This window comes from Bombina bombina, chromosome 2, assembly GCF_027579735.1.
Source record: "Bombina bombina isolate aBomBom1 chromosome 2, aBomBom1.pri, whole genome shotgun sequence".
NCBI classification, from domain to species: domain Eukaryota; kingdom Metazoa; phylum Chordata; class Amphibia; order Anura; family Bombinatoridae; genus Bombina; species Bombina bombina.
Window position 1 is genome coordinate 1,381,399,252 of NC_069500.1, and position 27,003 is coordinate 1,381,426,254.

Sequence of the window (27,003 nt, forward strand, 5' to 3'; positions counted from 1 at the left end):
TAAATTTGGTTCTTAAGGTTCTTCAAGGAGTTCCGTTTGAACCTCTTCATTCCATAGATATCAAACTTTTATCTTGGAAAGTTCTGTTTTTGGTAGCTATTTCCTCGGCTCGTAGAGTCTCCGAGTTATCTGCTTTACAATGTGATTCTCCTTATCTGATCTTCCATACGGATAAGGTAGTCCTGCGTACCAAACCTGGGTTTTTACCTAAGGTGGTATCTAACAAGAATATCAATCAAGAGATTGTTGTTCCATCCGTGTGTCCTAATCCTTCTTCAAAGAAGGAACGTCTATTACACAATCTGGACGTGGTTCGTGCTTTAAAGTTTTACTTACAAGCTACTAAAGATTTTTGTCAAACATCTGCTTTGTTTGTTGTCTACTCTGGACAGAGGAGAGGTCAAAAGGCTTCGGCAACCTCTTTCTTTCTTCTGTTATGTGTGATCAGTCCACGGGTCATCATTACTTCTGGGATATAACTCCTCCCCAACAGGAAATGCAAGAGGATTCACCCAGCAGAGCTGCATATAGCTCCTCCCCTCTACGTCAGTCCCAGTCATTCTCTTGCACCCAACGACTAGATAGGATGTGTGAGAGGACTATGGTGATTATACTTAGTTTTTATGACTTCAATCAAAAGTTTGTTATTTTAAAATAGCACCGGAGCGTGTTATTACTTCTCTGGCAGAGTTTGAGGAAGAATCTGACAGAGATTTTTTACTATGATTTTAACCGGAGTCGTTAAGATCATATTGCTGTTCTCGACCATCTGAGGGAGGTAAAGGCTTCAGATCAGGGGACAGCGGGCAGATGAATCTGCATTGAGGTATGTGGCAGTTTTTATTTTCTGAATGGAATTGATGAGAAAAGCCTGCCATACCGTTAAAATGACATGTATGTATACACTTCAGTATTCTGGGGATGGTATTTCACCGGAACTACTGTGTTAAAGGTCACTAATCCTTTTAATAACTATTCTCATGTTAAACGTTTTTGCTGGAATGTAGAATCGTTTACATTGCTGAGGTACTGTGTGAATAAATATTTGGGCATTATTTTCCACTTGGCAGTTTTTTGCTTTATTTGTGACAGTTTCGTTTCTCTTCACTGCTGTGTGGGAGAGGGAGGGGCCGTTTTTGGCGCTCTTTGCTACGCATCAAAAAATTCCAGTCAGCTACTTTTATATTTCCTGCATGATCCGGTTCATCTCTGACAGATCTCAGGGGTCTTCAAACTTCTTTGAAGGGAGGTAAATTCTCTCAGCAGAGCTGTGAGAATTTTTATAGTGACTGTGTATAAAAAACGTTGTTTTGTTTTCTTATGTACAAATTTAATTAGTGTTGTTTTTTACTAATGGGAACAAACCTTTGCTAAAAGTTGTGTTGTTTTAAAGTTTGATGCAATAACTGTTTTTCAGTTCATTATTTCAACTGTCATTTAATCGTTAGTACCTCTTTGAGGCACAGTGCGTTTTTTTGCTAAAAAAGATTATAACCAAGTTGTAAGTTTTCTTGCTAGTGTGTTAAACATGTCTGACTCAGAGGAAGATATCTGTGTCATTTGTTCCAATGCCAAGGTGGAGCCCAATAGAAATTTATGTACTAACTGTATTGATGCTACTTTAAATAAAAGTCAATCTGTACAATGTGAACAAATTTCACCAAACAGCGAGGGGAGAGTTATGCCGACTAACTCGCCTCACGCGACAGTACCTGCATCTCCCGCCCGGGAGGTGCGTGATATTTTGGCGCCTAGTACATCTGGGCGGCCATTACAGATAACATTACAAGATATGGCTACTGTTATGACTGAAGTTTTGTCTAAATTACCTGAACTAAGAGGCAAGCGTGATCACTCTGGGGTGAGAACAGAGTGCGCTGACAATGCTAGGGCCATGTCTGATACTGCGTCACAGCTCGCAGAGCATGAGGACGGAGAGCTTCATTCTGTGGGTGACGGTTCTGATCCAAACAGATTGGACTCAGATATTTCAAATTTTAAATTTAAATTGGAGAACCTCCGTGTACTACTAGGGGAGGTCTTAGCAGCTCTCAACGATTGTAACACTGTTGCAATACCAGAGAAACTGTGTAGGTTGGATAAATACTTTGCGGTACCGGCGAGTACTGACGTTTTTCCTATACCTAAGAGACTAACTGAAATTGTTACTAAGGAGTGGGATAGACCCGGTGTGCCGTTCTCACCCCCTCCAATATTTAGAAAGATGTTTCCAATAGACGCCACCACTCGGGACTTATGGCAAACGGTCCCCAAGGTGGAGGGAGCAGTTTCTACTTTAGCTAAGCGTACCACTATCCCGGTGGAGGATAGCTGTGCTTTCTCAGATCCAATGGATAAAAAATTAGAGGGTTACCTTAAGAAAATGTTTGTTCAACAAGGTTTTATATTACAACCCCTTGCATGTATCGCGCCGATTACGGCTGCGGCAGCATTTTGGATTGAGTCGCTTGAAGAGAACCTTAGTTCCTCTACGCTAGACGACATTACGGACAGGCTTAGAGTCCTTAAACTAGCTAATTCTTTCATTTCGGAGGCCGTAGTACATTTAACCAAACTTACGGCTAAGAACTCAGGATTCGCCATACAGGCACGCAGGGCACTGTGGCTAAAATCCTGGTCAGCTGATGTTACTTCTAAGTCCAAATTACTTAATATACCTTTCAAGGGGCAGTCCTTATTCGGGCCCGGTTTGAAAGAAATTATCGCTGACATTACGGGAGGTAAGGGCCACGCCCTACCTCAAGACAAGGCCAAAGCTAAGGCTAGACAGTCTAATTTTCGTCCCTTTCGGAATTTCAAAACAGGAGCAGCATCAACCTCCACTGCACCAAAACAGGAAGGAGCTGTTGCTCGTTACAGGCAAGGCTGGAAGCCTAACCAGTCCTGGAACAAAAGCAAGCAGGCCAGGAAACCTGCTGCTGCCCCAAAGACAGCATGAACCGAGAGCCCCCGATCCGGGACCGGATCTAGTAGGGGGCAGACTCTCTCTCTTCGCCCAGGCCTGGGCAAGAGATGTTCAGGATCCCTGGGCACTAGAGATCATATCTCAGGGATACCTTCTAGACTTCAAATTATCTCCCCCAAGAGGGAGATTTCATCTGTCAAGGTTGTCAACAAACCAGATAAAGAAAGAAGCGTTTCTACGCTGCGTACAAGATCTGTTAACAATGGGAGTGATCCATCCGGTTCCGTGGTCGGAACAAGGACAAGGGTTCTACTCAAACCTGTTTGTGGTTCCCAAAAAAGAGGGAACTTTCAGGCCAATCTTAGATTTAAAGACTCTAAACAAATTCCTAAGAGTTCCATCGTTCAAAATGGAAACTATTCGGACAATCTTACCCATGATCCAAGAGGGTCAGTACATGACCACAGTGGATTTAAAGGATGCTTACCTTCACATACCGATCCACAAAGATCATCACCGGTATCTAAGGTTTGCCTTCTTAGACAGGCACTACCAGTTTGTAGCTCTTCCATTCGGATTGGCTACGGCTCCAAGAATCTTCACAAAGGTTCTGGGTGCCCTTCTAGCGGTACTAAGACCGCGAGGGATTTCGGTAGCTCCGTACCTAGACGACATTCTAATACAAGCTTCAAGCTTTCAAACTGCCAAGTCTCATACAGAGTTAGTTCTGGCATTTCTAAGGTCGCATGGATGGAAAGTGAACGAAAAGAAGAGTTCTCTCTTTCCTCTCACAAGAGTTCCATTCTTGGGGACTCTTATAGATTCTGTAGAAATGAAGATTTACCTGACAGAAGACAGGTTAACAAAACTTCAAAATGCATGCCGCGTCCTTCATTCCATTCAACACCCGTCAGTAGCTCAATGCATGGAGGTGATCGGCTTAATGGTAGCGGCAATGGACATAGTACCTTTTGCACGCCTACACCTCAGACCGCTGCAATTATGCATGCTAAGTCAGTGGAATGGGGATTACTCAGATTTGTCCCCTACTCTGAATCTGAATCAAGAGACCAGAAATTCTCTTCTATGGTGGCTTCATCGGCAACACCTGTCCAGGGGAATGCCATTCAGCAGGCCAGACTGGACAATTGTAACAACAGACGCCAGCCTACTAGGTTGGGGCGCTGTCTGGAATTCTCTGAAGGCTCAGGGACTATGGAATCAGGAGGAGAGTCTCCTTCCAATAAACATTCTGGAATTGAGAGCAGTTCTCAATGCCCTTCTGGCTTGGCCCCAGTTAATAACTCGGGGGTTCATCAGGTTTCAGTCGGACAACATCACGACTGTAGCTTACATCAACCATCAGGGAGGGACAAGAAGCTCCCTAGCAATGATGGAAGTATCAAGGATAATTCGCTGGGCAGAGTCTCACTCTTGCCACCTGTCAGCAATCCACATCCCGGGAGTGGAGAACTGGGAGGCGGATTTCTTGAGTCGCCAGACTCTTCATCCGGGGGAGTGGGAACTTCATCCGGAGGTCTTTGCCCAAATACTTCGACGTTGGGGCAAACCAGAGATAGATCTCATGGCGTCTCGCCAGAACGCCAAACTTCCTCGCTACGGGTCCAGATCCAGGGATCCGGGAGCAGTTCTGATAGATGCTTTGACAGCACCTTGGAACTTCAGGATGGCTTATGTGTTTCCACCCTTCCCGCTGCTTCCTCGATTGATTGCCAAAATCAAACAGGAGAGAGCATCAGTAATTCTAATAGCACCTGCTTGGCCACGCAGGACTTGGTATGCAGATCTAGTGGACATGTCATCCTGTCCGCCTTGGTCTCTACCTCTAAGACAGGACCTTCTGATACAGGGCCCATTCAAACATCAAAATCTAACTTCTCTGAAGCTGACTGCTTGGAAATTGAACGCTTGATTTTATCAAAACGTGGTTTTTCTGAGTCGGTTATTGATACCCTGATTCAGGCTAGGAAGCCTGTTACCAGAAGGATTTACCATAAAATATGGCGGAAATACCTATACTGGTGCGAATCCAAAGGTTACTCCTGGAGTAAGGTTAGGATCGCTAGGATATTGTCTTTTCTACAAGAAGGTTTAGAAAAGGGTTTATCAGCTAGTTCTTTAAAGGGACAGATTTCAGCTCTGTCCATCTTGTTACACAGACGGCTGTCAGAAAATCCAGACGTCCAGTCCTTTTGTCAGGCTTTAGCTAGGATCAAGCCTGTGTTTAAAGCTGTTGCTCCACCATGGAGTTTAAACTTAGTTCTTAACGTTTTACAGGGTGTTCCGTTTGAACCCCTTCATTCCATTAATATAAAAATGTTATCTTGGAAAGTTCTGTTTTTAATGGCTATTTCCTCGGCTCGAAGAGTCTCTGAGTTATCAGCCTTACATTGTGATTCCCCTTATCTGATTTTTCACTCAGACAAGGTAGTTCTGCGTACTAAACCTGGGTTCTTACCTAAGGTAGTCACTAACAGGAACATCAATCAAGAGATTGTTGTCCCATCCTTGTGTCCAAATCCTTCTTCAAAGAAGGAACGTCTTTTACACAATCTGGATGTAGTTCGTGCCCTCAAGTTCTACTTGCAGGCAACTAAAGATTTTCGCCAAACTTCTTCCTTGTTTGTCGTTTACTCTGGACAGAGGAGAGGTCAAAAAGCTTCTGCTACCTCTCTCTCTTTTTGGCTTCGTAGCATAATACGTTTAGCCTATGAGACTGCTGGACAGCAGCCTCCTGAAAGAGTTACAGCTCACTCCACTAGAGCTGTGGCTTCCACTTGGGCCTTTAAGAATGAGGCCTCTGTTGAACAGATTTGCAAGGCTGCAACTTGGTCTTCGCTTCATACTTTTTCCAAATTTTACAAATTTGACACTTTTGCTTCTTCGGAGGCTATTTTTGGGAGAAAGGTTCTTCAGGCAGTGGTTCCTTCTGTATAATGAGCCTGCCTATCCCTCCCGTCATCCGTGTACTTTTGCTTTGGTATTGGTATCCCAGAAGTAATGATGACCCGTGGACTGATCACACATAACAGAAGAAAACATAATTTATGCTTACCTGATAAATTCCTTTCTTCTGTTGTGTGATCAGTCCACGGCCCGCCCTGTTTTAAGGCAGGTAAATATCTTTTAAATTATACTCCAGTCACCACTTCACCCTTGGTTACTCTTTTCTCGTTGATTCTTGGTCGAATGACTGGGACTGACGTAGAGGGGAGGAGCTATATGCAGCTCTGCTGGGTGAATCCTCTTGCATTTCCTGTTGGGGAGGAGTTATATCCCAGAAGTAATGATGACCCGTGGACTGATCACACAACAGAAGAAAGGAATTTATCAGGTAAGCATAAATTATGTTTTTTGGCTAAGAAGCATAATCCGCTTAGCCTATGAGACTGCTGGCCAGCAGCCTCCTGAAAGGATTACAGCTCATTCTACTAGAGCTGTGGCTTCCACTTGGGCCTTTAAAAATGAGGCTTCTATTGAACAGATTTGCAAGGCGGCGACTTGGTCTTCGCTTCATACTTTTTAAAAATTCTACAAATTTGATACTTTTGCTTCTTCGGAGGCTATTTTTGGGAGAAAGGTTTTACAGGCAGTAGTACCTTCCGTTTAAGTACCTGCCTTGTCCCTCATGTACTTTAGCTTTGGTATTGGTATCCCACAAGTAATGGATGATCCGTGGACTGGATACACCTTACAAGAGAAAACACAATTTATGCTTACCTGATAAATTTATTTCTCTTGTGGTGTATCCAGTCCACGGCCCGCCCTGTCATTTTAAGGCATGTAATTTTTTCATTTAAACTACAGTCACCACTGCACCCTATGGTTTCTCCTTTCTCTGCGTGTTTTCGGTCGAATTACTGGATATGGCAGTTAGGGGAGGAGCTATATAACAGCTCTGCTGAGGGTATCCTCTTGCAACTTCCTGTTGGGAATGAGAATATCCCACAAGTAATGGATGATCCGTGGACTGGATACACCACAAGAGAAATACATTTATCAGGTAAGCATAAATTGTGTTTTGTTTTGTTTTTTTCTAATGACACGGTGAGTCCACGGATCATCATCACTTACTGTTGGGAATATCACTCCTGGCCAGCAGGAGGAGGCAAAGAGCACCACAACAGAGCTGTTAAGTAGTATCACTTTCTTTCCCACAAACCCCAGTCATTCTCTTTGCCTCTAGTGCAAGGAAGAGGTGAAGTAATTAGGTGTCTGATAAAGATTCTTCTATCAAGATTTCTTTTGTTCTTAAGGTTAGAGCAGGCTTGCTCTGACCTTCCATCACAGTCTGGGTATAGCCGTACTCCACATTAGTCTCTTCAGTAGGGCAGTGGTGGCTTTAAAGCAGTTAGGAACTTGTAAACTGGGCCTTTACTGAGTTTTCCTGACATGTTGCTGCCCTGGTATAGAAAGCCTGAGTAAGTTTACTCTGTCTTTCTTTGTTTTCACAGGTCTCTGTGAGACCAAGCCGGGTGAGCTGTCCTCCTGCCGGACAGCTAGATGCAGGTAAGTGCTGGTCTTCTATGTTTGGGGGACATGCACTTCTGAGGTTAATATATACTGCATATTTTCTGGGACACTTATATATCCTGAGGCAGGATATCTTAGGCAGGACGCAGGCACTTAATGTGACTTAGAGACTAAGGAGGTCAATTGATTGATTGCTGTTTATTTCTGTGTGTGAAATATGTGAATATCTGAGGTTTATTGTTACTAATAATCCTTGTTATTAAATGACACAGTTGGCAAGGAATTTGAAAACTATTCCTTTATGGAGTCTGGCTCCTAGTTTAGGCATTGCATCTGTAAGGGTGGGGAGTTAATGTTCGTGCCTTTATTTTGTGTTGTAGAGCGGCACTTGGTAATTTTTCGGTCCTAGAGGTTCCGACAGCAAGTTAAGAGACGCTTAGGGTTATTGTGTGTTCAGCACAGTGAGAGACGCGCAGCTGATTTAGTTGCGCACTATTACTATGGGGTTTTGTTTTTTTCCCGCCGGGGGGATACCCAAGGGGACACGGTCCTGGGTATTTTGCAATAATCTGGTGGCTTTTAGAACGCTGCAGATTTTGACTCTATATTTGACGACCTTCAACCCATTTATTGTGCAATAAAAATTTCTTCCTCAAATGTTGGTGGTAAAATTATGTAGTTTATGAGTTTGACTTTTTGCAAACTTAATTTTGTATTCTCAAGTAGAGTTGTTGCCCACTAAGGTTAGTGAGGCTACTCCTTGATTTATAAGTGTTTTTCAACTTTTAGGCATCAGTTCATATCTCCCTGAGGTATATATGTCTATATAATCTTAGTGACAGTATCATTTTAGATTTGTTTTTTTTATATAATTTAAGTTCATATTATTATTTTTAGCCTTATGTCTCCCTGGATGATGCTGTCTAGGCTGTGCCACAGCTTTCTCCTCTAACGTCCCAAGCTTTAGTATGGCGTCACATGCAGTGCCCTGCGGTTCCTCTCAATCTCCAGGAGGAGTTATTTGCTTGCAGTTTGTCAGGTGTCTTTGGGTATCTGTGGCATTTTCTGCTTTTCCTATTTTATAGGGAAATCGCAAGAGGACATTTAACGAATCAGATAGTAAGGTTTCTGCTCCGCTCGCTGCTACGAATATTAGCCCCTCTTATAGTCGGATGAGAAAGATAGTTGGTAGCATCAGAGGATTTACACTCAGACTAGGACAGTATAATTCCTTTGTCTGGTACTGAAGTAGTTCTCTTAAGTTTCAAGCCTGAACGCCTTTGTGTATTATTTGACAGGGGTTGGCTACTGGATAGACCTCGGCTCCCCTGTCGTCAATCCTCAGAATCTAGTAAATTTAATATATGCTAGGATTCATTTGTGGAAATTCTTTCTGTCCTTTACAGTGCAATAGAAGAATTTTTCAGGTATGGGGGAAGTCAAAGATTCTTTTTCCCTATGTCCTGTCAGCAATAAGCTGTCTCCTTTAAATTTCATGGCTGCTTAAAGTACGGGTAATGGCGATCCTGGTTAAGAGATCTTCAATTCATATAAAGGATATATGCTCTTTTATGGTTTGATGCTTTTATGGATACCTTGCCTGATTCCATCTGGAGGACTCCATGAGGAATTTGAGGACAGTAGGGCCATTAGGCTAATCCTTTTTAATTGTTGCTTCTTCAGGAAGTCTTCCCCATTTGTCTTCCAACCAGGTGCAGTTTAAGTCTGCTTGGATACCCAGTTAGTCTGGGATCAGGGGGAAGTAGTTCTAGAAAGCAGCAGCTAGCTGTCATTCAGCATGCAGAGTTTGGCCCTGAGCCAGGATCGTATCCTATGGGGGGCAGTCTATCTCAGTTTTTTCTCATGTCCTAGAACCATAGAGGGTTGTAGATATGTATTTCAGGGTTACGAATTTGGAGTCAACTCTTTTCTCTCAGGAGCAGGTTCCACCTTTCATGATTATCTGTGTACCAGTTAAGAAGAGAGGCATTCCTGATATGTGTTCAGGATCTTTCACCCTGTGAGTGTTTGTTCCTGTTCCAGTTTGGGAGCAAGGTTTAGTTTCTTTGCCATACTGGTTACCAAGAAGAAACCTTTTGTCCTTCTTTAGACATTAAATGTCTAGCCAAGTTTCTTAGAAAGTGGTCTTTTAGATAGCTAAACCACCTAGCAACCAGAGGGTTGGGAGTTTGAATCCAACTGGAGCTGATTTTCCCTTTACTTTACATTTCAAATTGCAATAGAAAGGGTACGTTCTTTTAGATGGAGACTAATCGCTATATTCTTTCCTGGTACTAGAGGGTCAGTTTATATCGACCTTAGATCTTAAGGATGCGTTCCCTTAGGTTCTTATTCAATTATCTCAGTTTTCTGAGTTTTGTTTTCCGGCCAAGCTCTTTCAGTTGTGGGTCAGCAGTGGCTTTGCCACAGCTCCCGGTGTTTCTATTCTGGGCTGTAATCGTCGGGGATTGCAGGGGCCTCCCTCCTGGATGTCCTCTTGGTTCGGGCGCAATCTGTCTATAGGCATGATCTCATTCAGAGGTTTTTGTTGTCTTTCATTAGTTCCACGAATGGAAGTAGAGATGATAAGGAGCTCCCTTTTTCTAGCTACAAGGGTAGTGTGCTTAGGGATAATGTTTCCCTATCAATGTAACTCTGTCTGACGGAGGTCAGAAAAACCATTAGCTTTCCTCTTACCTCTTTCTTCAGTTCAACTGTGTATGACAGCATTCCCTTGCTCGATACCATTTGAGAGCGCTGCAGTTGTGCATGCTCAGACATTGGAATGGGGATTGAATCATTTCAGAGAATCTAGTTCAGTCGTCAGAGGTCTCTTCCCGTGGTGGTTTTATATGGATCATCGGTCTCAGGACACATACTTTGGTGTCCTTCCTGGGCGTTTGGAACCGTTGCACCAGCCTACTGGGCTGGGGAGGAGTCTAGGAATCATGGGAGGAGTCTAGGAATCATTGAAGGCACAGGGTCTTTGGTCCTGGGAGATGTCTGTTCTCCCCTTCATCTTTTGGAGTTGAGAGCTATTTTCAATGCTCTGATGTTTGGCCTCGGTTGTCTTCAGCCTAGTTTTCTCGGGTTCCAGTCGTTAATCATAGCCTCTGTAGCTTACATTATCCACCACGGAGGAATTCTCCGTGGTGGAGTTCCCAAGTCTAGGAAGTGTTACAGATTTTTCTGTGGACAGGTGCACAAGGTTACTGTCTATCTGCCTCCCTCATTTCTGGAATGGACATCTTGGAAGCGGATTCTGAGCAGACAGACTTCCCATCCCGGGTCTAATAGATGCTCTGGCAGTTCCCTGGAATTTCAGGTTGTCTTATCTTCTCTTTTTGTTCTCTTATGTGAATCATCGTTCGGATCAGTGGCCGGGAGCATTGGTTTCTCCTGTCTCCTGCGTGGTCTCACAATTTCTGGTCGGCGGACCTAGTAGTGATATCGCTGGTACCTCTGTGGAAACTTCTGATGTGGAAGGGTCCTCTGCTTCAGGGGTTCTTCCTTCATTCAAATATCGTTTTTCTGATAAGCCCTCCAGTGGTCAGAGGGCAAAAACTCAACAGAACAAGGAGAACCAGGATCAATCCCGGGTATTGCATAAATACAGCCTTTTTTTTTCTACAGGTAGGCCTTGAGAAGGGGTTATCTTAGTCCCGCATGGGTCAGATTGCAGATTTTTTTTCGTTCTGTTGCTCTAGTGTCTGGCGGACGTGTTGGATTTACAATCCTTTTATCAGGTCCTGGTTCAATTCAGGACTGTGTTTAAGTTAGTTGCTCCCTTGGAGCCTTAACCTTGTTTTCATAGTTTTTCTTCAAGGATCTGTTTGAACCTAGGCTTTCCATAGATATTATCTTAGAAAGTTTTGTTTTTTCTGCTATTCTTCTGCTTGGAGGGTTTCCGAACTCTCAGCTTAGAGGAGTATGTCTGGCAGATAAGGTAGTTCTTCGTACCATGTTTGGATTCTTTCTAAGGTTTTACGGACAGAGATGTTAATCAAGAACTTGTGGTTCTTTCTCTCTGTACTAATCCTTTTTCTCATAAGAACGTCTGTTACACATCTTAGATGTTGTGTGGGCCTTTAGATTTTATCTACAGGCTACTAAGGACTCAGTCTTAGGTATTGTTTATTTTTTCTGGATAGTCATAACGGCTAGAAAGCTTCTGCCACTTCTCTATCTCTCTGGTTGGGAAGTTTTTCTTCGTAGAGCTTCTGAGCCTACTGGACAGCAGTCTCTTGAGAGTTTTTACAGCTCTCTCCTCTAGGGCGGTGTTTTCTATTTAAACCTTCAAGAAGGAGGCTTCTGTAGAGCAGAATTGTAAGGCGGCGTCTTGGCCTTTTTTTGCTAACATTTTCTTAAAACTTTAAGTTTGTTTCTTTTGCCTCGGTTGAGGTTTCCTTTGGCAGTAAGGGTCTTCAAGCTGGTGCCTTCTGTTTAGCTTACCTGTCTTGTTTCTCCCATATCATCTGTGTCCTTTAGCTTGGGTATTGGTTCCCAACTGTAATTGATGATGATCCGTGGACTCACTGTGTCATTAGAAAGAAAACAAAATTTATGCTTACCTGATAAAAAATTTTGACACGGTGAGTCCACGGCCCTCCCTGTTTTTTAGACTGGATTGTTTTATATAAACCTCAGGCACCTGCACCTTGTGTTATTTCCTTTCTCTCCTTTACTTTGGTCGAATGACTGGGGTTTGTGGGAAGGGAAGTGATACTTAAAGTGTCAGTAAACCTAAAAATAATGTTATATAATTCTGCACATAGTGCAGAATTATATAACATTATTTTAGTGCTATAGTTATAAAAGCCTTTTTTCCCTTTTAATATTTAAAAAATATGCTGCTTTTACAGACCCGCTCTCTGCTGAGCGGGTCTGTTTTTTTTACTCAGCGCATCGGGCCAGCTGTATAGTCACAGCCCGGCCCGACCGCACCGTAACATTAAGTGAAGTTTGCTCCTGCTGTCAGACAGAGCAGGAACGAGCTGCACTTAGTCTTATGGCACGGTCGGGCCGGGCTGTGACTATACAGCTGGCCCGATGCGTTGAGTAAAAAAAACAGACCCGCTCATCAGAGAGCAGAGAGCGGGTCTGTAAAAGCAGCATATTTTTTAAATATTAAAAGGGAAAAAAGGCTTTTATAACTATAGCACTAAAATAATGTTATATAATTCTGCACTATGTGCAGAATTATATAACATTATTTTTTATGTTTACTCTCCCTTTAACAGCTCTGCTGTGGTGCTGGCAAGGAGTGATATTCTTAACAGTAATTGATGATGATCCGTGGACTCACCGTGTCAAGAAAGAAAGACATTTATCATGTAAGCATAAAAATGTTTTTATTTATTTTTTCTTAAAGGGATAGTAAAGTCAAAATTAAACTTTCATGATTCAGATTTCCTTCTAAATACAGGGAGGGTCCACAGCTGCATTCATTACTTGTGGGAAATACAGAACCTGGCCACCAAGAGGAGGCAAAGACACCCCAGCCAAAGGCTTAAATACCTCCCCCACGTCCCTCATCCCCCAGTCATTCTTTGCCTTTCGTCATAGGAGGTTGGCAGAGAAATGTCGGAAGTTTTTTTCGGAGTAGTTCCTTATAAGGGGTACCAGGATGGAACTGGAGTTTTAAGTAGTCTTGTCAGCCTCTCAGTGAGAGCATTGATGAAAGTTAGTCTGGAGATGTAGGGAGAGTCTTTCTGCGAAACCATCCAGATTAACATCTCCTATAAGCAATCAGCGTTGACGAGTTTCTCTGCCTGCTTTTCATCACTCAAGTCCATGTCAGAGGCGCTGCTACTATCTGTCAAACTTGAAGAAACGTGTTACTGTTCCACGGATTGGATTCTGGTAAGATCGATTGTTTTTATACACACATGTTAATGATAGAAGACAGGGTTTCAGTGGGACTCCTTTATCTTTATGGAATCAAGGGTGAATATCTCCTGAGGGGGATTATTGAACAGGGGGGTCTTTTTAATCATGTTTATGCGATTTTGACTGCGTATGTGTAAGGAAACATTTTAGTCTCTTTGGCTGATACGGAACATACAGGTTATAGAGCTACGCATTTTTATTAAGCTGGCGTGCTTTTCCTTGTAGGGGTGGTCCTGCATGAGGCACCATGTGACTGGGTGTAGTCACGTCTTGTTTTCCATTTTCGATTCCTGACCGAGGGCTGCGGGGAAGAGTTATTTTCTCTACCTGTCTGAGTCATAGGAGGTGGTGAGTGCCCCAGCCATTGGGGGTGTAGGTGCCAGTTGTTTTTTGTCTAAAACTCTTAATTAGAATTATGGAGGTGTCTGATATTCTAGAGGATTCCTCTGATACAGATTTTGATACCTGCGTATGTTGTGAGGACAGGGTAGACCAGCCTGCTCAATTATGTCCCGTATGCCACAATAGGGTGTTCTCTTCAAACAATGTTGAGATGTTAGAGACCACTGAGCCGTCTACCTCTAAGGATTCCTCGTCCCGTGAGGTGCGTCCCCTAGAATCTTATCCTACACATGCAGTTCCCCACAGTGCCATTACTCCTTCGTCTAAGGGAGACTTTTTTTCCTCCGGTGGTTACTGCAAGTTTTTGCATGGCCATCTCTATGGCTTTAGCGAGTTTGCCTCTTCCGCCTACAGGCAAGCGAAGGCTTAATCTGTGCTCTCCTACACATTGGCCGTCGTGTAAAATGACGATTGTGCCAGATCTGTCATCTGGGGGTGCGGTTCCCTCTGAGGTTTCAGAGGTAGAACCTCTGGGGTCAGAATTGCCTGATTTGATTCCTATGACTGGGGAGGATTTGGCTTTTAGACTTAGAGTGGCACGCCTGCGTTTACTTCTGAGAGAGATTTTGGCGATGTTAGAGGTTCCCAGTCCTGATCCGTCAGGTGGATCTCGGTCCTCTATATCAGATAACGATCTTGATTAGACGAGTGGAGATGGTTGGATCCTCTTCTTTATCATCTCTATGTATATAGTTATAAAATCACAGTCCCGAGCTTTATGGGGGGTTTGTTTTATACACAGGCAGGACCTGTTCGTTTTGCACACCCTTTTGAAGTCCTTTTGGTGCATTTAATCGTTTTCATTTCTAATCTGTTTTGGATAGTTTTTGTTTTAAGAGCTCCGGGTTCTTGTGGAAACTCTCTTGGAGTCTCGTCACTTGGATTGTTCCTGGTTATATCAACTTTAATGGTCGAGATGAATGTCTTCCACTGGAAGCTTCTAGATTTCTGGTCGGAGTGATGTTTACCTCTATTTTATAGATATGAAAGTTTAAGCCTCAGAGCATGTTTTTTCTATTTGTTTAATTTCAGTTCCTAGCACTGCTGGAACTTAGTTTTTTATTTGTTTTTTATGACAGACGTGTCGTTCCTTTGACGGGCAGGACCTGTTTTGGGTAATAGTTCAGTCTTTTCTTTCCCTTCTAATATAAAGAAGGAGCTCCTTTTAATATTCTGGTTCAGGCAGAGTGGGCCCTGGACTAGGGGACTTCTGAAGTCTTGTCCCGGTACTCTTTGCAGTGTCATACACTGTTGGTGAATGACCCAATTAGGGGAGGAGTTTTCCCGTCCTTCTGTGTCAGATGATCTTTAAGCAGAGCTTATGGGATCTTTCTGTTCAGAGAGAATACACGGTTCTCTCTACCTGGCTTTAGGAAGGAGGATACCTTTCCTGTCTAAATTAGTCCAGTGTAGTCTGTTAGTTTTCTCTGGGGCTTTGCAACTCGAAGGTTGATGGTTCGAATCTGGCGGCTGGAGCTGGATGTCCATTTAAACCATGCTGGTTTAAGCAGGTCTGGTCTTAGGGACAGTTTTTCTTACGGAACCTCGCTTTAGTGCTAAATTTTGGGATCTGGGGTTTTATGTGGCAGTAGCCTATTTCTAGGTTTTGCAGGTGCTCCTGAGTCTTGGCTTTACTGGGTTTTCCAGCGTATTCTAGTAGACCTTTTGGGATTTGTTTCCTGCGAGTTCCATCCTCAGAGGTATACTTAGACCTGAGTTCTGGTGTTGACACCAGGTTGAATCCTTTGGATGCGGCTTGGTCTTTCATGCAGGAAGGTTCTTTGCTTTAGGGCGTGCAAAGTTAAATTTACTTCATCGGGCTCTGCCCTCCAATTCACCTTCAGGCCTTAGTTCGTGCTGTGTGAATTCAGCCCACGCTGAGTCTTCAACATGGCTTGGGTTCTTAACTGTCTAGAGTTTTTTGTGGATTACTGGTTGGGGAATTGTTCTCCAGTGTTCGGCCCAGATCTCCCGGTTTTGGGGATTTTTATCCTTGTTCCCCTGGGGCAGTTTTGTTTTGGTCTCTTCCCTGCCAGCAGGGAGAGAGTCTTTTTCTGGATATGTGAATCATATTTTCCTTCCAATCATCCTTGGGTTTTCAGTCGAGTATTTGGTTCTGAGGTCTGGTCGTCTTGGTTCATGACAGTCGGGACCTCTTGGTGAGTTAGTGTGTTCCTCCTGCGTAGATGGGAGGGTCTTGAATTTTGTGGTGGGTGGAGGCCCACTACGGCTCTTGACAGCAATCCTTTCTCTGAGCGTGATCTTTTCGAATCGGACGTTCCTTACGATCATCCGTTTGGTCTGACTATCCAGAAGTTGGGAAAGGGTATCTGTAGAAAGCAGATCGAGTTTCTCAGTTAAGGTCCGCATGACTAAGTAGCCAAAGGGATTATTTCCCGGCCTAGCAAGCTGTAGGCTTGGAGTTGAATTCTGCAGTGGCAGTTTGCTTAATCTGAGGAAGTCTATTTTAACTTTTCTTCTTTCGGCCATGTCACTCTTTCGAGGATGACTCAATTCTATCTGGAGTGGGGGTCTGTGAGACCGTTACTCCATTTTTGTCCGTGGGTTTGTAACCTCGGTTTAGAGACTTCACTACCATGAGGTTTCCCTTGTTGCAGGGATCTACCGGGTCTGGGTCTCTTTGCGCCTGGGATCTTTTCTTCCGGGGTGAATTGTGAGGGGTCGCTTGGCCCTAGCCGAGAGAAGGTTTTTTTTCTGAAGGGTTTCGGTCTTTTCTTTCAGCTTGTATCTATTTCCTCTTCTCCTTTCTTAGGCGTGGAGGAGCTGGCTTATCCAGTCTCTTTTCTGGATCCTGGAGTTTTCTTCTTCCCCTATAGAATGAGCTGGTGCTGGGCTTGTCTAGCTAGTTCCTGTTCGAAGGGGCAACTTGCCAAGATAACCTGTTGGTTGACTTAGCTGCCTGGCAAGCAGAGGTTCCTTTCTTTGGTATGCTCTTTCGCAAAAAGTTTTGATATCTGTTTGTGCTCCTTTTCCAGAGAGTGTTTGATCTTCCAGGTATTCGGTTGCTTTTGCTAGGGCACTGCATGCGGCAGGGCCGGCTAGTCCATTCCTTGCTCCTTTGGGGTTGGATCATCCTTCAGGAGTTACATTGGGTTACTTTTGTACCTGTTCTAGAGGTGGTCTTTGAATCATATTCAAGGACTTATTTCGTCTGTAGATTTTTTCTACATGTCATAGGTTCCTGTGTTGCAATACATTCGTCCTTATTGCGGTCTTGCCTTTAATAAGGCTATCCGAGTTTCTCCCTAAGATGATCGTATCCATTGTTCCAATGGGAAGAGGTTCTTCCTTTTTTGGGGAATCTTCCTCGAGGTTCTGTCAAACTTCATCAGTGTAGTCCGTTTTTATTTTATTTTATCCATATCTGGGGAGTACAAGGTTTTGGAAGCTGATTATCTTCCTCCTTGTTGGTGGAGGAGTGTTTTTCGCTGGCTCTAGGAGACAGCGGGACACGAGCCTCCTCAGAGGTTTATGGCTCAGTTCGAGTGCAGTGACATCTTTTTGGGTCTCTGACATGACATCCTATGATTCTGATTGTTGTGCGACTGTTTTTTCCTCCTAACATTCTTATTCTTTTTATGTTTTGCTTCTATCAAGGAAGCCTTCGGGAGTTTGGTTTTCTTGCAGGCTGTGGTGCCCTCAGGTTGGGCCGCCTCTTATTTGTACCCTCCTGTTAGCATTCAGTGCCTTCTGTAGTTTGGGTATAATTTTCCCACAAGTAATGAATGCAGCTGTGGACTCTCCCTGTATTTAGAAGGAAAATGATGACTTACCAGATAATTTCCTTTCCTTCGATACATTTAGAGTCCACAGCTCCCGCCCGTGATCTCTGGTGGGCAGCCCTAAATTTTAGGGTTTTTTCTCCTACATTGGTGTATCCGGTCCACGGCTTTATCCTTACTTGTGGGATATTCTCAATCCCTACAGGAAGTGGCAAAGAGAGCACACAGCAAAGCTGTCCATATAGCTCCCCTCAGGCTCCGCCCCCCCCCAGTCATTCTCTTTGCCGCTCTAACTAGTAGCATCTCCCCGGGGCTGGTAAAGAGTATGTGGTGTTAGTTGTAGTTTTTTATTTCTTCTATCAAGAGTTTGTTATTTTAAAATAGTGCCGGCTTGTACTGTTTACTCTGCAGCAGAAAGTGAAGAAGATTTCTGCTAAGAGGACTATGATTTTAGCACCAGTAACTAAAATCCATTGCTGTTCCCACGCAGGACTGTTGAAACCAGATAACATCAGTTGGGGGGAACAGTTTGCAGGCTTAACTGCTTCAGGTATGATCAGTCATTTTTCTAACAAGACCCAGTAATGCTAGAAGACTGTCAGAAATTCCCTCTGGGATAGGTAAGCCATTGTTATTAGATTCAGCAATAAAATGATGGCTTATTTTAAGGGCTTATGCTGGTTGACACTATTGTGGGCTAATCGATTGCTTTTTAGCAAGTTTTCAACTTAAATAGGTGTTTTTTTATCAACTTAAAACACTTTTGGGGATTAATTTGCGCCTGGCACTTAGTTGGACATCTAATCTAGTCAGAAAGGCCCCTCCACTCTGGTATGCAGAGGAAGCCTCATTTTCGCGCCTCAATTGCGCACTTGTTTTGACTAGCCAGTTCATGCAGCTTCACGTGGGGAGTCCGGAGGCATCAGAAAGGGCTCCAGGGAGGCTTATATTCTTACCAAAATAACCCTAAGGAAGGTAAAAGCCACAGGGCAAGCTGTGGCAGAGTACTGTAGTGTGTTAACCGGTTAACTTCTGTTATTAGCTACGGTTTGGGCATTAAGGGGTTAATTGGTCTGAAAATTTGTGTGCAACCTTTTCAAAGCATTATGACACTGTGGTGAAAATTTCATAAAAATAGTATGTGTTTTTGATGGTTTTTTGATGTTTCAGTAATAAAGTGTGCACTTTTATTATTTAAAGAGACAGTAACGTTTTTGTGAACACCAGCTATGCCCGCGCAAGCGATGCCCAGTACATCTAACGCAGCAATTGCGATTACTATGCAACAGTTAGCGACAGTAATGGATAATTCTCTCTCAGCATTTTTATCCAAACTGCCTGCTTTTCCTAGGAAGCGTGATTGCTCAGTTTTAAACATAGAGGATGAGCAAGCAGACACAGAGGATAAGTTATCTGTAGTTCCCTCACACCAATCTGACTTAGCGGTGAGGGAAGGCCTGTCTGAGGGAGAAATTTCTGACACAGGAAAGGTTTCTCAGCAGGCAGAGCCTGATACTATAGCATTTAAATTTAAGCTAGAACACCTCCGCGCCCTAATTAAGGAGGTCCTAGCTACACTTGATGATTGTGATCCTTTGGTGATCCCAGAAAAATTATGTAAAATGGACAAATTCTTAGAGGTCCCAGTACACACTGATGCGTTTCCAATACCCAAGAGGATGGCGGATATCGTTAATAAGGAGTGGGAGAAGCCAGGAGTACCTTTTGTTCCCCCTCCTATATTTAAGAAAATGTTCCCAATTGTTGATCCCAGACGGGACGCGTGGCAGACGGTCCCTAAGGTAGAGGGGGCAGTTTCAACGCTAGCTAAGCGCACGACTATACCAATAGAAGACAGTTGTGCTTTCAAAGATCCTATGGATAAAAAATTAGAAGGTTTACTTAAGAAAATCTTTGTTCAACAGGGTTTTCTTCTTCAACCAATTTCTTGCATTATTCCTGTAACCACTGCAGCGGCTTTTTAGTTTGAGGAACTAGAAAACTCGCTCCAAAAGGAGACTTCTTATGATGAAGTCATGGACAGAATTCACGCCCTGAAGTTGGCTAATTCTTTCATTACAGACGCCGCTTTCCAGTTAGCTAAATTAGCGGCGAAAAATTCTGGTTTTGCAATTGTGGCGCGCAGAGCGCTTTGGTTAAAGTCTTGGTCGGCGGATGTGTCGTCCAAAACAAAATTACTTAATATTCCTTTCAAGGGTAAGACCCTATTTGGGCCAGAGTTGAAGGAAATTATTTCAGATATCACTGGGGGAAAGGGCCATGCCCTTCCACAGGATAGACCTTTCAAGGCTAAAAATAAGTCTAATTTTCGTTCCTTTCGCAATTTCAGGAACGGACCGACTTCCACCTCTACAGCCACTAGGCAAGAGGGTAACGCATCCCAGCCCAAACCAGCATGGAAGCCATTGCAAGGCTGGACCAAGGGCAAACAGGCCAAGAAGCCTTCTGCTGCTACCAAGACAGCATGAAGGGGTAGCCCCCGATCCGGGAACGGATCTAGTAGGGGGCAGACTTTCTCTCTATGCTCAGGCTTGGGCAAGAGATGTTCCGGACCCCTGGGCACTAGAAATTGTTTCTCAGGGGTATCTTCTAGAGTTCAAGGACCTTTCTCCAAGGGGAAGGTTCCACATGTCTCGCTTATCTTTAGACCAGATAAAGAGACAGGCATTCTTACGTTGCGTAGAAGACCTATTAAAGATGGGAGTGATACACCCAGTTCCAACAGCGGAACAAGGACTGGGTTTTTACTCAAACCTGTTTGTAGTTCCCAAAAAAGAAGGAACTTTCAGGCCAATTCTGGACTTAAAAATTCTAAACAAATTCCTCAGAGTTCCATCATTCAAAATGGAAACCATTCGGACAATTTTACCAACGATCCAGGAGGGTCAATACATGACTACCGTGGACTTAAAGGATGCGTACCTGCATATTCCTATCCACAAAGATCACCATCAGTTCCTGAGGTTCGCCTTTCTGGACAAACATTACCAGTTCGTGGCTCTTCCGTTCGGATTAGCCACTGCTCCCAGAATTTTCACAAAGGTGCTAGGGTCCCTTCTAGCGGTGCTAAGGCCGAGGGGCATTGCAGTAGCACCTTACCTAGACGACATTCTAATACAAGCGTCGTCCCTTCCCAAAGCAAGGGCTCATACAGACATTGTTCTAGCCTTTCTCAGAACCTCACGGGTGGAAGGTGAACATAGAAAAAAGTTCCCTGTCCCCGTCCACAAGGGTTCCCTTTCTGGGAACAATAATAGACTCCGTAGAAATGAAGATCTTTCTGACAGAGGTCAGGAAGTTAAAGCTTCTGAACGCTTGTTGAGTTCTTCAATCCATTCCTCAGCCCTCCATAGCTCAGTGCATGGAGGTAATAGGACTAATGGTTGCAGCAATGGACGTGGTTCCTTTTGCTCGAATTCATTTAAGACCATTGCAACTGTGCATGCTCAAACAGTGGAATGGGGATTATGCAGACTTGTCTCCCCAGATTCAAATGGACCAGAAAACCAGAGACTCACTCCTCTGGTGGCTGTCTCTAGATCACCCGTCTCAGGGAATGAGTTTCTGCAGAGTGGATCATCGTCACGACCGACGCCAGTCTTTTGGGCTGGGGCGCGGTCTGGGAGTCCCTGAAGGCTCAGGGTCTATGGTCTCGGGAAGAATCTCTTCTCCCGATAAACATATTGGAATTGAGAGCGATATTCAATGCGCTCCAGGCATGGCCTCAACTAGCGGAGGCCAGATTCATCAGATTCAAGTCGGACAACATGACGACTGTAGCGTACATCAATCATCAGGGGGGAACGAAGAGTTCGCTGGCGATGAGAGAGGTATCCAAGATCATCAAATGGGCAGAGGATCGCTCCTGCCATCTATCAGCAATTCACATCCCAGGAGTGGACAACTGGGAAGCGGATTATCTGAGTCGTCAGACTTTCCATCCGGGGGAGTGGGAACTTCACCCGGAGGTTTTTGCCCAGTTAACTCAACTATGGGGCATTCCGGATCTGATGGCGTCACGTTAGAACTCAAAAGTTCCAGGTTACGGGTCCAGGTCCAGGGATCCCAAGGCATCCAAACCTAATCTCTCTGCAACTTGGAGATTGAACGCTTGAATTCTAGCTAAGCGTGGGTTTTCGGATTCAGTTATAGATACCCTGATTCAGGCTAGAAAGCCTGTCACTAGGAAAATGTACCATAAGATATGGCGGAAATATCTTTGTTGGTGCGAATCCAAGGGTTACTCATGGAGTAAGATTAGGATTCCAAGGATTTTAGCTTTTCTCCAAGAAGGATTGGAGAAAGGTTTGTCAGCTAGTTCCTTAAAAGGACAGATATCAGCTCTGTCTGTTTTGTTACACAAACGTCTGGCAGCAATGCCAGATGTTCAGGAGTTTGTGCAGGCTTTAGTCAGAATCAAGCCTGTCTAAAGACCTGTGGCTCCTCCATGGAGTCTAAATCTAGTTTTTTCAGTTCTTCAGGGGGTTCCGTTTGAACCTCTACATTCCATAGATATTAAGTTACTATCTTGGAAAGTTTTGTTTTTGGTTGCTATCTCTTCCGCTAGAAGAGTTTCTGAATTGTCTGCTTTGCAGTGTAATTCACCCTATCTGGTGTTTCATACAGATAAGGTCGTTTTACGTACCAAACCTGGTTTTCTTCCAAAAGTGGTTTCCAATAAGAATATTAACCAGGAAATAGTTGTTCCTTCTCTGTGTCCTAACCCAGCTTCTAACAAGGAACGTCTGTTACACAATCTCGATGTGGTTTGTGCTTTGAAGTTTTACCTAAAAGCAACTAAAGATTTCAGACAAACATCGTCCTTGTTTGTCGTCTATTCTGGTAAGAGGAAAGGTCAAAAGGCGACTGTGACCTCTCTGTCTTTCTGGCTGAAAAGCATCATCCGGTTGGCTTATGAGACTGCTGGAAGGCAGCCTCCTGAACGAATTACAGCTCACTCTACTAGAGCTGTGGCTTCCACTTGGGCTTTCAAGAATGAGGCTTCTGTTGAACAGATCTGTAAGGCAGCGACTTGGTCTTCACTGCATACATTTGCCAAATTTTACAAATTCAATACTTTTGCTTCTTCGGAGGCTATTTTTGGGAGAAAGGTTTTGCAAGCAGTGGTGCCTTCCGTTTAGGTTACCTGACTTGTTCCCTCCCTTCATCCGTGTCCTAAAGCTTTGGTATTGGTTCCCACAAGTAAGGATGAAGCCGTGGACCGGATACACCAATGTAGGAGAAAACAGAATTTATGTTTACCTGATAAATTTCTTTCTCCTACGGTGTATCCGGTCCACGGCCCACCCTGGCATTTTAGTCAGGTTTAAATTTATTTTTTATAAACTACAGTCACCACTGCACCCTATGGTTCTCCTTTTTCTCCTAACCGTCGGTCGAATGACTGGGGGGCGGAGCCTGAGGGGGAGCTATATGGACAGCTTTGCTGTGTGCTCTCTTTGCCACTTCCTGTAGGGATTGAGAATATCCCACAAGTAAGGATGAAGCCGTGGACCGGATACACCGTAGGAGAAAGAAATTTATCAGGTAAACATAAATTCTGTTTTTCTTCTGGCACCTTTTTCATTCTGATATTTCTCCTACTGTTCCTTGTTCCCTCGACAGAATGACTGGGGGATGAGGCACCTGGGGGGGAGGTATTTAAGCCTTTGGCTGGGGTGTCTTTGCCTCCTCCTAGTGGCCAGATTCTGTATTTCCCACAAGTAATGAATGCAGCTGTGGACTCTCCCTGTATCGAAGGAAAGGAAATTATCTGGTAAGTCATAATTTTTGTTTTTAAACAACTTTCTAATTTACTTTTATCATCAAATTTGCTTTGTTGTCTTGGTATTCTTAGTTGAAAGCTAAACCTACGTAAACTCATATGCTAATTTCTAAGTCCTTGAAGGCCGCCTCTTATCTGAATGCATTTGAAAGTTTTTCACAGCTAGAGGGCATTAGTTCATTTGTTTCATAGAGACAGTATTGTGCTCACACATGTGAAGTTATTTAAGAGTCAGCACTAATTGCCTGAAATGCAAGTCTGTCAAAAGATCTGAGATTAGGAGGCAGTCATCAGAAGCTTAGATACAAGGTCTATTTCTGTAACAGTGTTTGTTATGCAAAAATGGGGAATGATAAATAAAGGGGTTATTTTATCTTTTTAACAATAACATTTTTGGTGTTTACTATCCCTTTAAGAAGATGTTTGCTCCCCAGTTGCTACAGCAAGGCCTTCTGTATCCTAAAGGAAAATGTAAAATAATGGCCACTCACAATATTGTATAGACATGGACAAAGCAAAAAGAATTTGCTATGTCATTATTATTTTTTTGTTGTTTTTTTATTTCCTATTAGGAGTTGGCGTTGTCCCCAAAAATGTGTATCAGCTTTATTTATTTTTTTATTTAGGTTACATACATATTTAAAGGTAAAACTTACTTTTTCTTCTAGGAACAGTATGAATTCTGCTACAGAGTGGTGCAAGAATACATTGACGCCTTCTCAGATTACGCCAACTTCAAGTGAAAACTGAATAAAGGACGCAACAGTGGCCTTCTTTAATATTTTGTAATCTATTTGTTAATATATCTAGATCAGTGTATATATCTTAACTGTTTTAGACAATTGGTACATTGTGCTTTTCATTAGCTGGAGATTTTATATGTAGCAAAGTGATTAGTGCAGGTAGACAATTTTTTTTAATTTTTTTTTTTATTATTTGGATAAAATAGCTTGATGTTTGGATTAATATTTTAAAGGCATCTCCCTCTTAATTAATTTGAAATTGAATTCTGCTTATATTTTCCAATAGGGCGAGTAAAAGCCTTTGGAAACTGTTCTAGATTTTTCTATAAAAGCACAGCAGAGCGGCGTAATTGTGTTATTGGGTGCCGTTCCAGTCGCTTCAAGTGATTTTATTCTGTAAATAAATATATAAATAGAAAATATATCAGATTTTTGTATTAAATAAGTCTTGTAATTATTTACTACCAAGCTACTGGTGGAGCCAGCATTGTTTAGACTTTCCGCCAGTGGGAGGTGACAATTTGTCAGGCTATTGAGAAAGGTTTCACTGTCCCTGCTTCAAACACAATATGCAGGATTATCCTACAATGCTAAGAAGCTTTACATTTCAAGCCCTGTGAACGTTCAGTTCTTGTCTGCTTTGACTGTGCCTGACCAGCTTTTCTGTTCAAACATTTGAGTGCTGCTAGAACACAGTAAATGCATTACAAGTTGTGTTTTGGTTTCTTGTCTAATTTTTAAGAGTGAAATACATTCGTTTCTCACTATTTCTTTATGGAATGCGCGGGAGCTCTGATGTTAAACAGTCTTACACATTACAATTGCATGGCTTCATTTTGAAGCTCATGTGGCTTTGGATATTCCATAGCAAAATATACCCTTAGCAGAGCTACCTCTACAATTCCCCCCCCCCTCACACACACACACACACACACTGTTTCTGCCAAAAGAGTCATCCACTTTGTAATGATGATCTGAGTCTCCAAATAATTTTTCAGGGAACATCATTCTGTATAATAGAGTATTACAGAGAGAGCATTTTATTATTAAACTAATGCTGGTTGCAGATTTTGCTAAAGCTCCAGCAGAGGGCGTTTTAATACTACGCTGCTGAAGAGCAGGGCAGGCGAGGCGATCAGATGGGTCATACACATATATTGGCAATTAGCAGCTGTGCTCTCCTTGGGAATAGCACAGGACCCAGCCTGCTGTATAACGTTTTTAATTAACCGTGTAGCAAAAAGCATTTAATAACAAAACGAATGTTCCTTTCAATGTGTCGACTGAAAACACCGCATGAGTTTTCTATCCTAGCAAGACCCTTTGTCAAATTACCATATCTAGAACTTTTATTTCAAAGGCTTTTTCTTGCCATCTCCATATTAATATGCTCATCACAAAACACAAACTCAGCCCTTCATGTCATTGGTGTATTACTGGTAATTGTTTCTTAATTTTATCTCTGGAGCCTATTAACTTAATACGCCCAGACTTTCATACCCAGTAAATATCTCTGATTATTTTTTCAGATCCATATTCTGTTATTTTGGGACCTTTTTACCCTGCATCTTCTCAAGTATAATTGTCAAATATCAGTGTTATTCGGGGGTATGGAGAAAAAAAGCACTGCCATTAAACATGGTAGTTCGGTCCCTGTTGTGGCTAAATCAGGAAATGTCAATGAACTACTCGTATGTAAAACTTGAACTGTTGGTTGTTATTATGTGCAAGACCTCTGTTTTTCTTTATCTGGGTCATGATACCACTAGTAAAATACAAGACGCTGCAGAATTTTGTTCTGAACTGGCTTTTGCTAGTGATTTGAAGTATTTTTAGAATTGTTTGTTAATTGCAAAAGTGTTTACAGCTAATTAGAAAAAAAAATGATATCTGGAATGCGCAGCAGTTTGTTACTGGTACTCAAAGCATGTGCGAGTGAAAAAAAAACACGGCCTTCTGCCATATTGGCAGGAAGTCAAATTTGTTATTACTGTAGCAGTAATAACATAAATGCGACTTCATTCCTTTTAAAATACACTTTTTTTGCAAAAAATAATTTAATGTAAATTTAATTTACAATAATATATAACTTTATTCTGTGGCGGACAAAAGATTAAAAATACCGATGTTTAAAAAAAGATTTTTTTTTTTTTTTTATATACAACAAAATGTCACGCTCAGTTATCACACGGAAATGAAAAGACTACATTTTTTTGTAGCAGCTGTCAAAATGATTTTCAGAGGCAAATCCCAAGTTGAGCATTAATCAATACAATCTCACATATGTTACATTGTTTTCCTAATTTGTGCATAGTTCTTCATCGATGTAAATGTCATTGTACAAAATGATTGGCTCATCAGACAAGGATAGTATTGAACTTGCTTTATAAAGAATCCATGAAGTTAACACCATGATCAACTGGTTGGCTGTTGTGTGAGAGATCAAATTCCAGCCAGTATTAGAGGTTTTTCATTATAATGACACCTTTTTATGTTATATGAATCACTCTGCTTAAATAGTTAAATCTCCAACCTGTTAGAACAGAGAGCAAGAGAGAAAACACAGCTATTAAAGGAATATTAATTTTTACATGGACAGAGTTTGTTGAATTGGAGAGTTAAGAATTTTTGTACAGGATCATGCTTTGCTTTGTATTCAGCATTGACATGGTTAACATTCCTTTTTTCTTCATTAAAGCATTGTTTTCACATATACCCAGACCAAAATCCTAGCTTGTTTGCATCATATTCACATTTTTATCTTGAAATAATAATAAATGTGAATTATTATTAAAAGTAAACAAATTGACTATATTTATCCTACTTTAATGTGCCATGGGTCATCTTATGTTCTATTCTACCCATAACTGATAAATATTAGTGGTAATATCTTTCTGCCATTTTCATTCCTTTTTTAAGTTATTGTATTCAACATTTTATGCCTTTTTTTCTTTTCTTTTTTTTTAAGAAAGAAATGCAATTATACAAAATTCAGATTTT

General features: G+C 42.5%; 1 protein-coding gene across 1 annotated transcript in view; it reads left to right on the forward strand.

The window, feature by feature from the left end:
- PTPRA (protein tyrosine phosphatase receptor type A) overlaps nt 1–24,717 on the forward strand; it is a 586,312-nt gene extending 561,595 nt beyond the window's left edge. Inside the window, exon 23 of the mRNA XM_053704306.1 lies at nt 23,929–24,717. Coding sequence (XP_053560281.1) covers nt 23,929–24,003 — 75 coding nt within the window. The 3' untranslated portion in view covers nt 24,004–24,717. The remainder of the gene's footprint in view (nt 1–23,928) is intronic.
- The last annotated feature ends 2,286 nt before the right edge of the window (nt 24,718–27,003 follow it).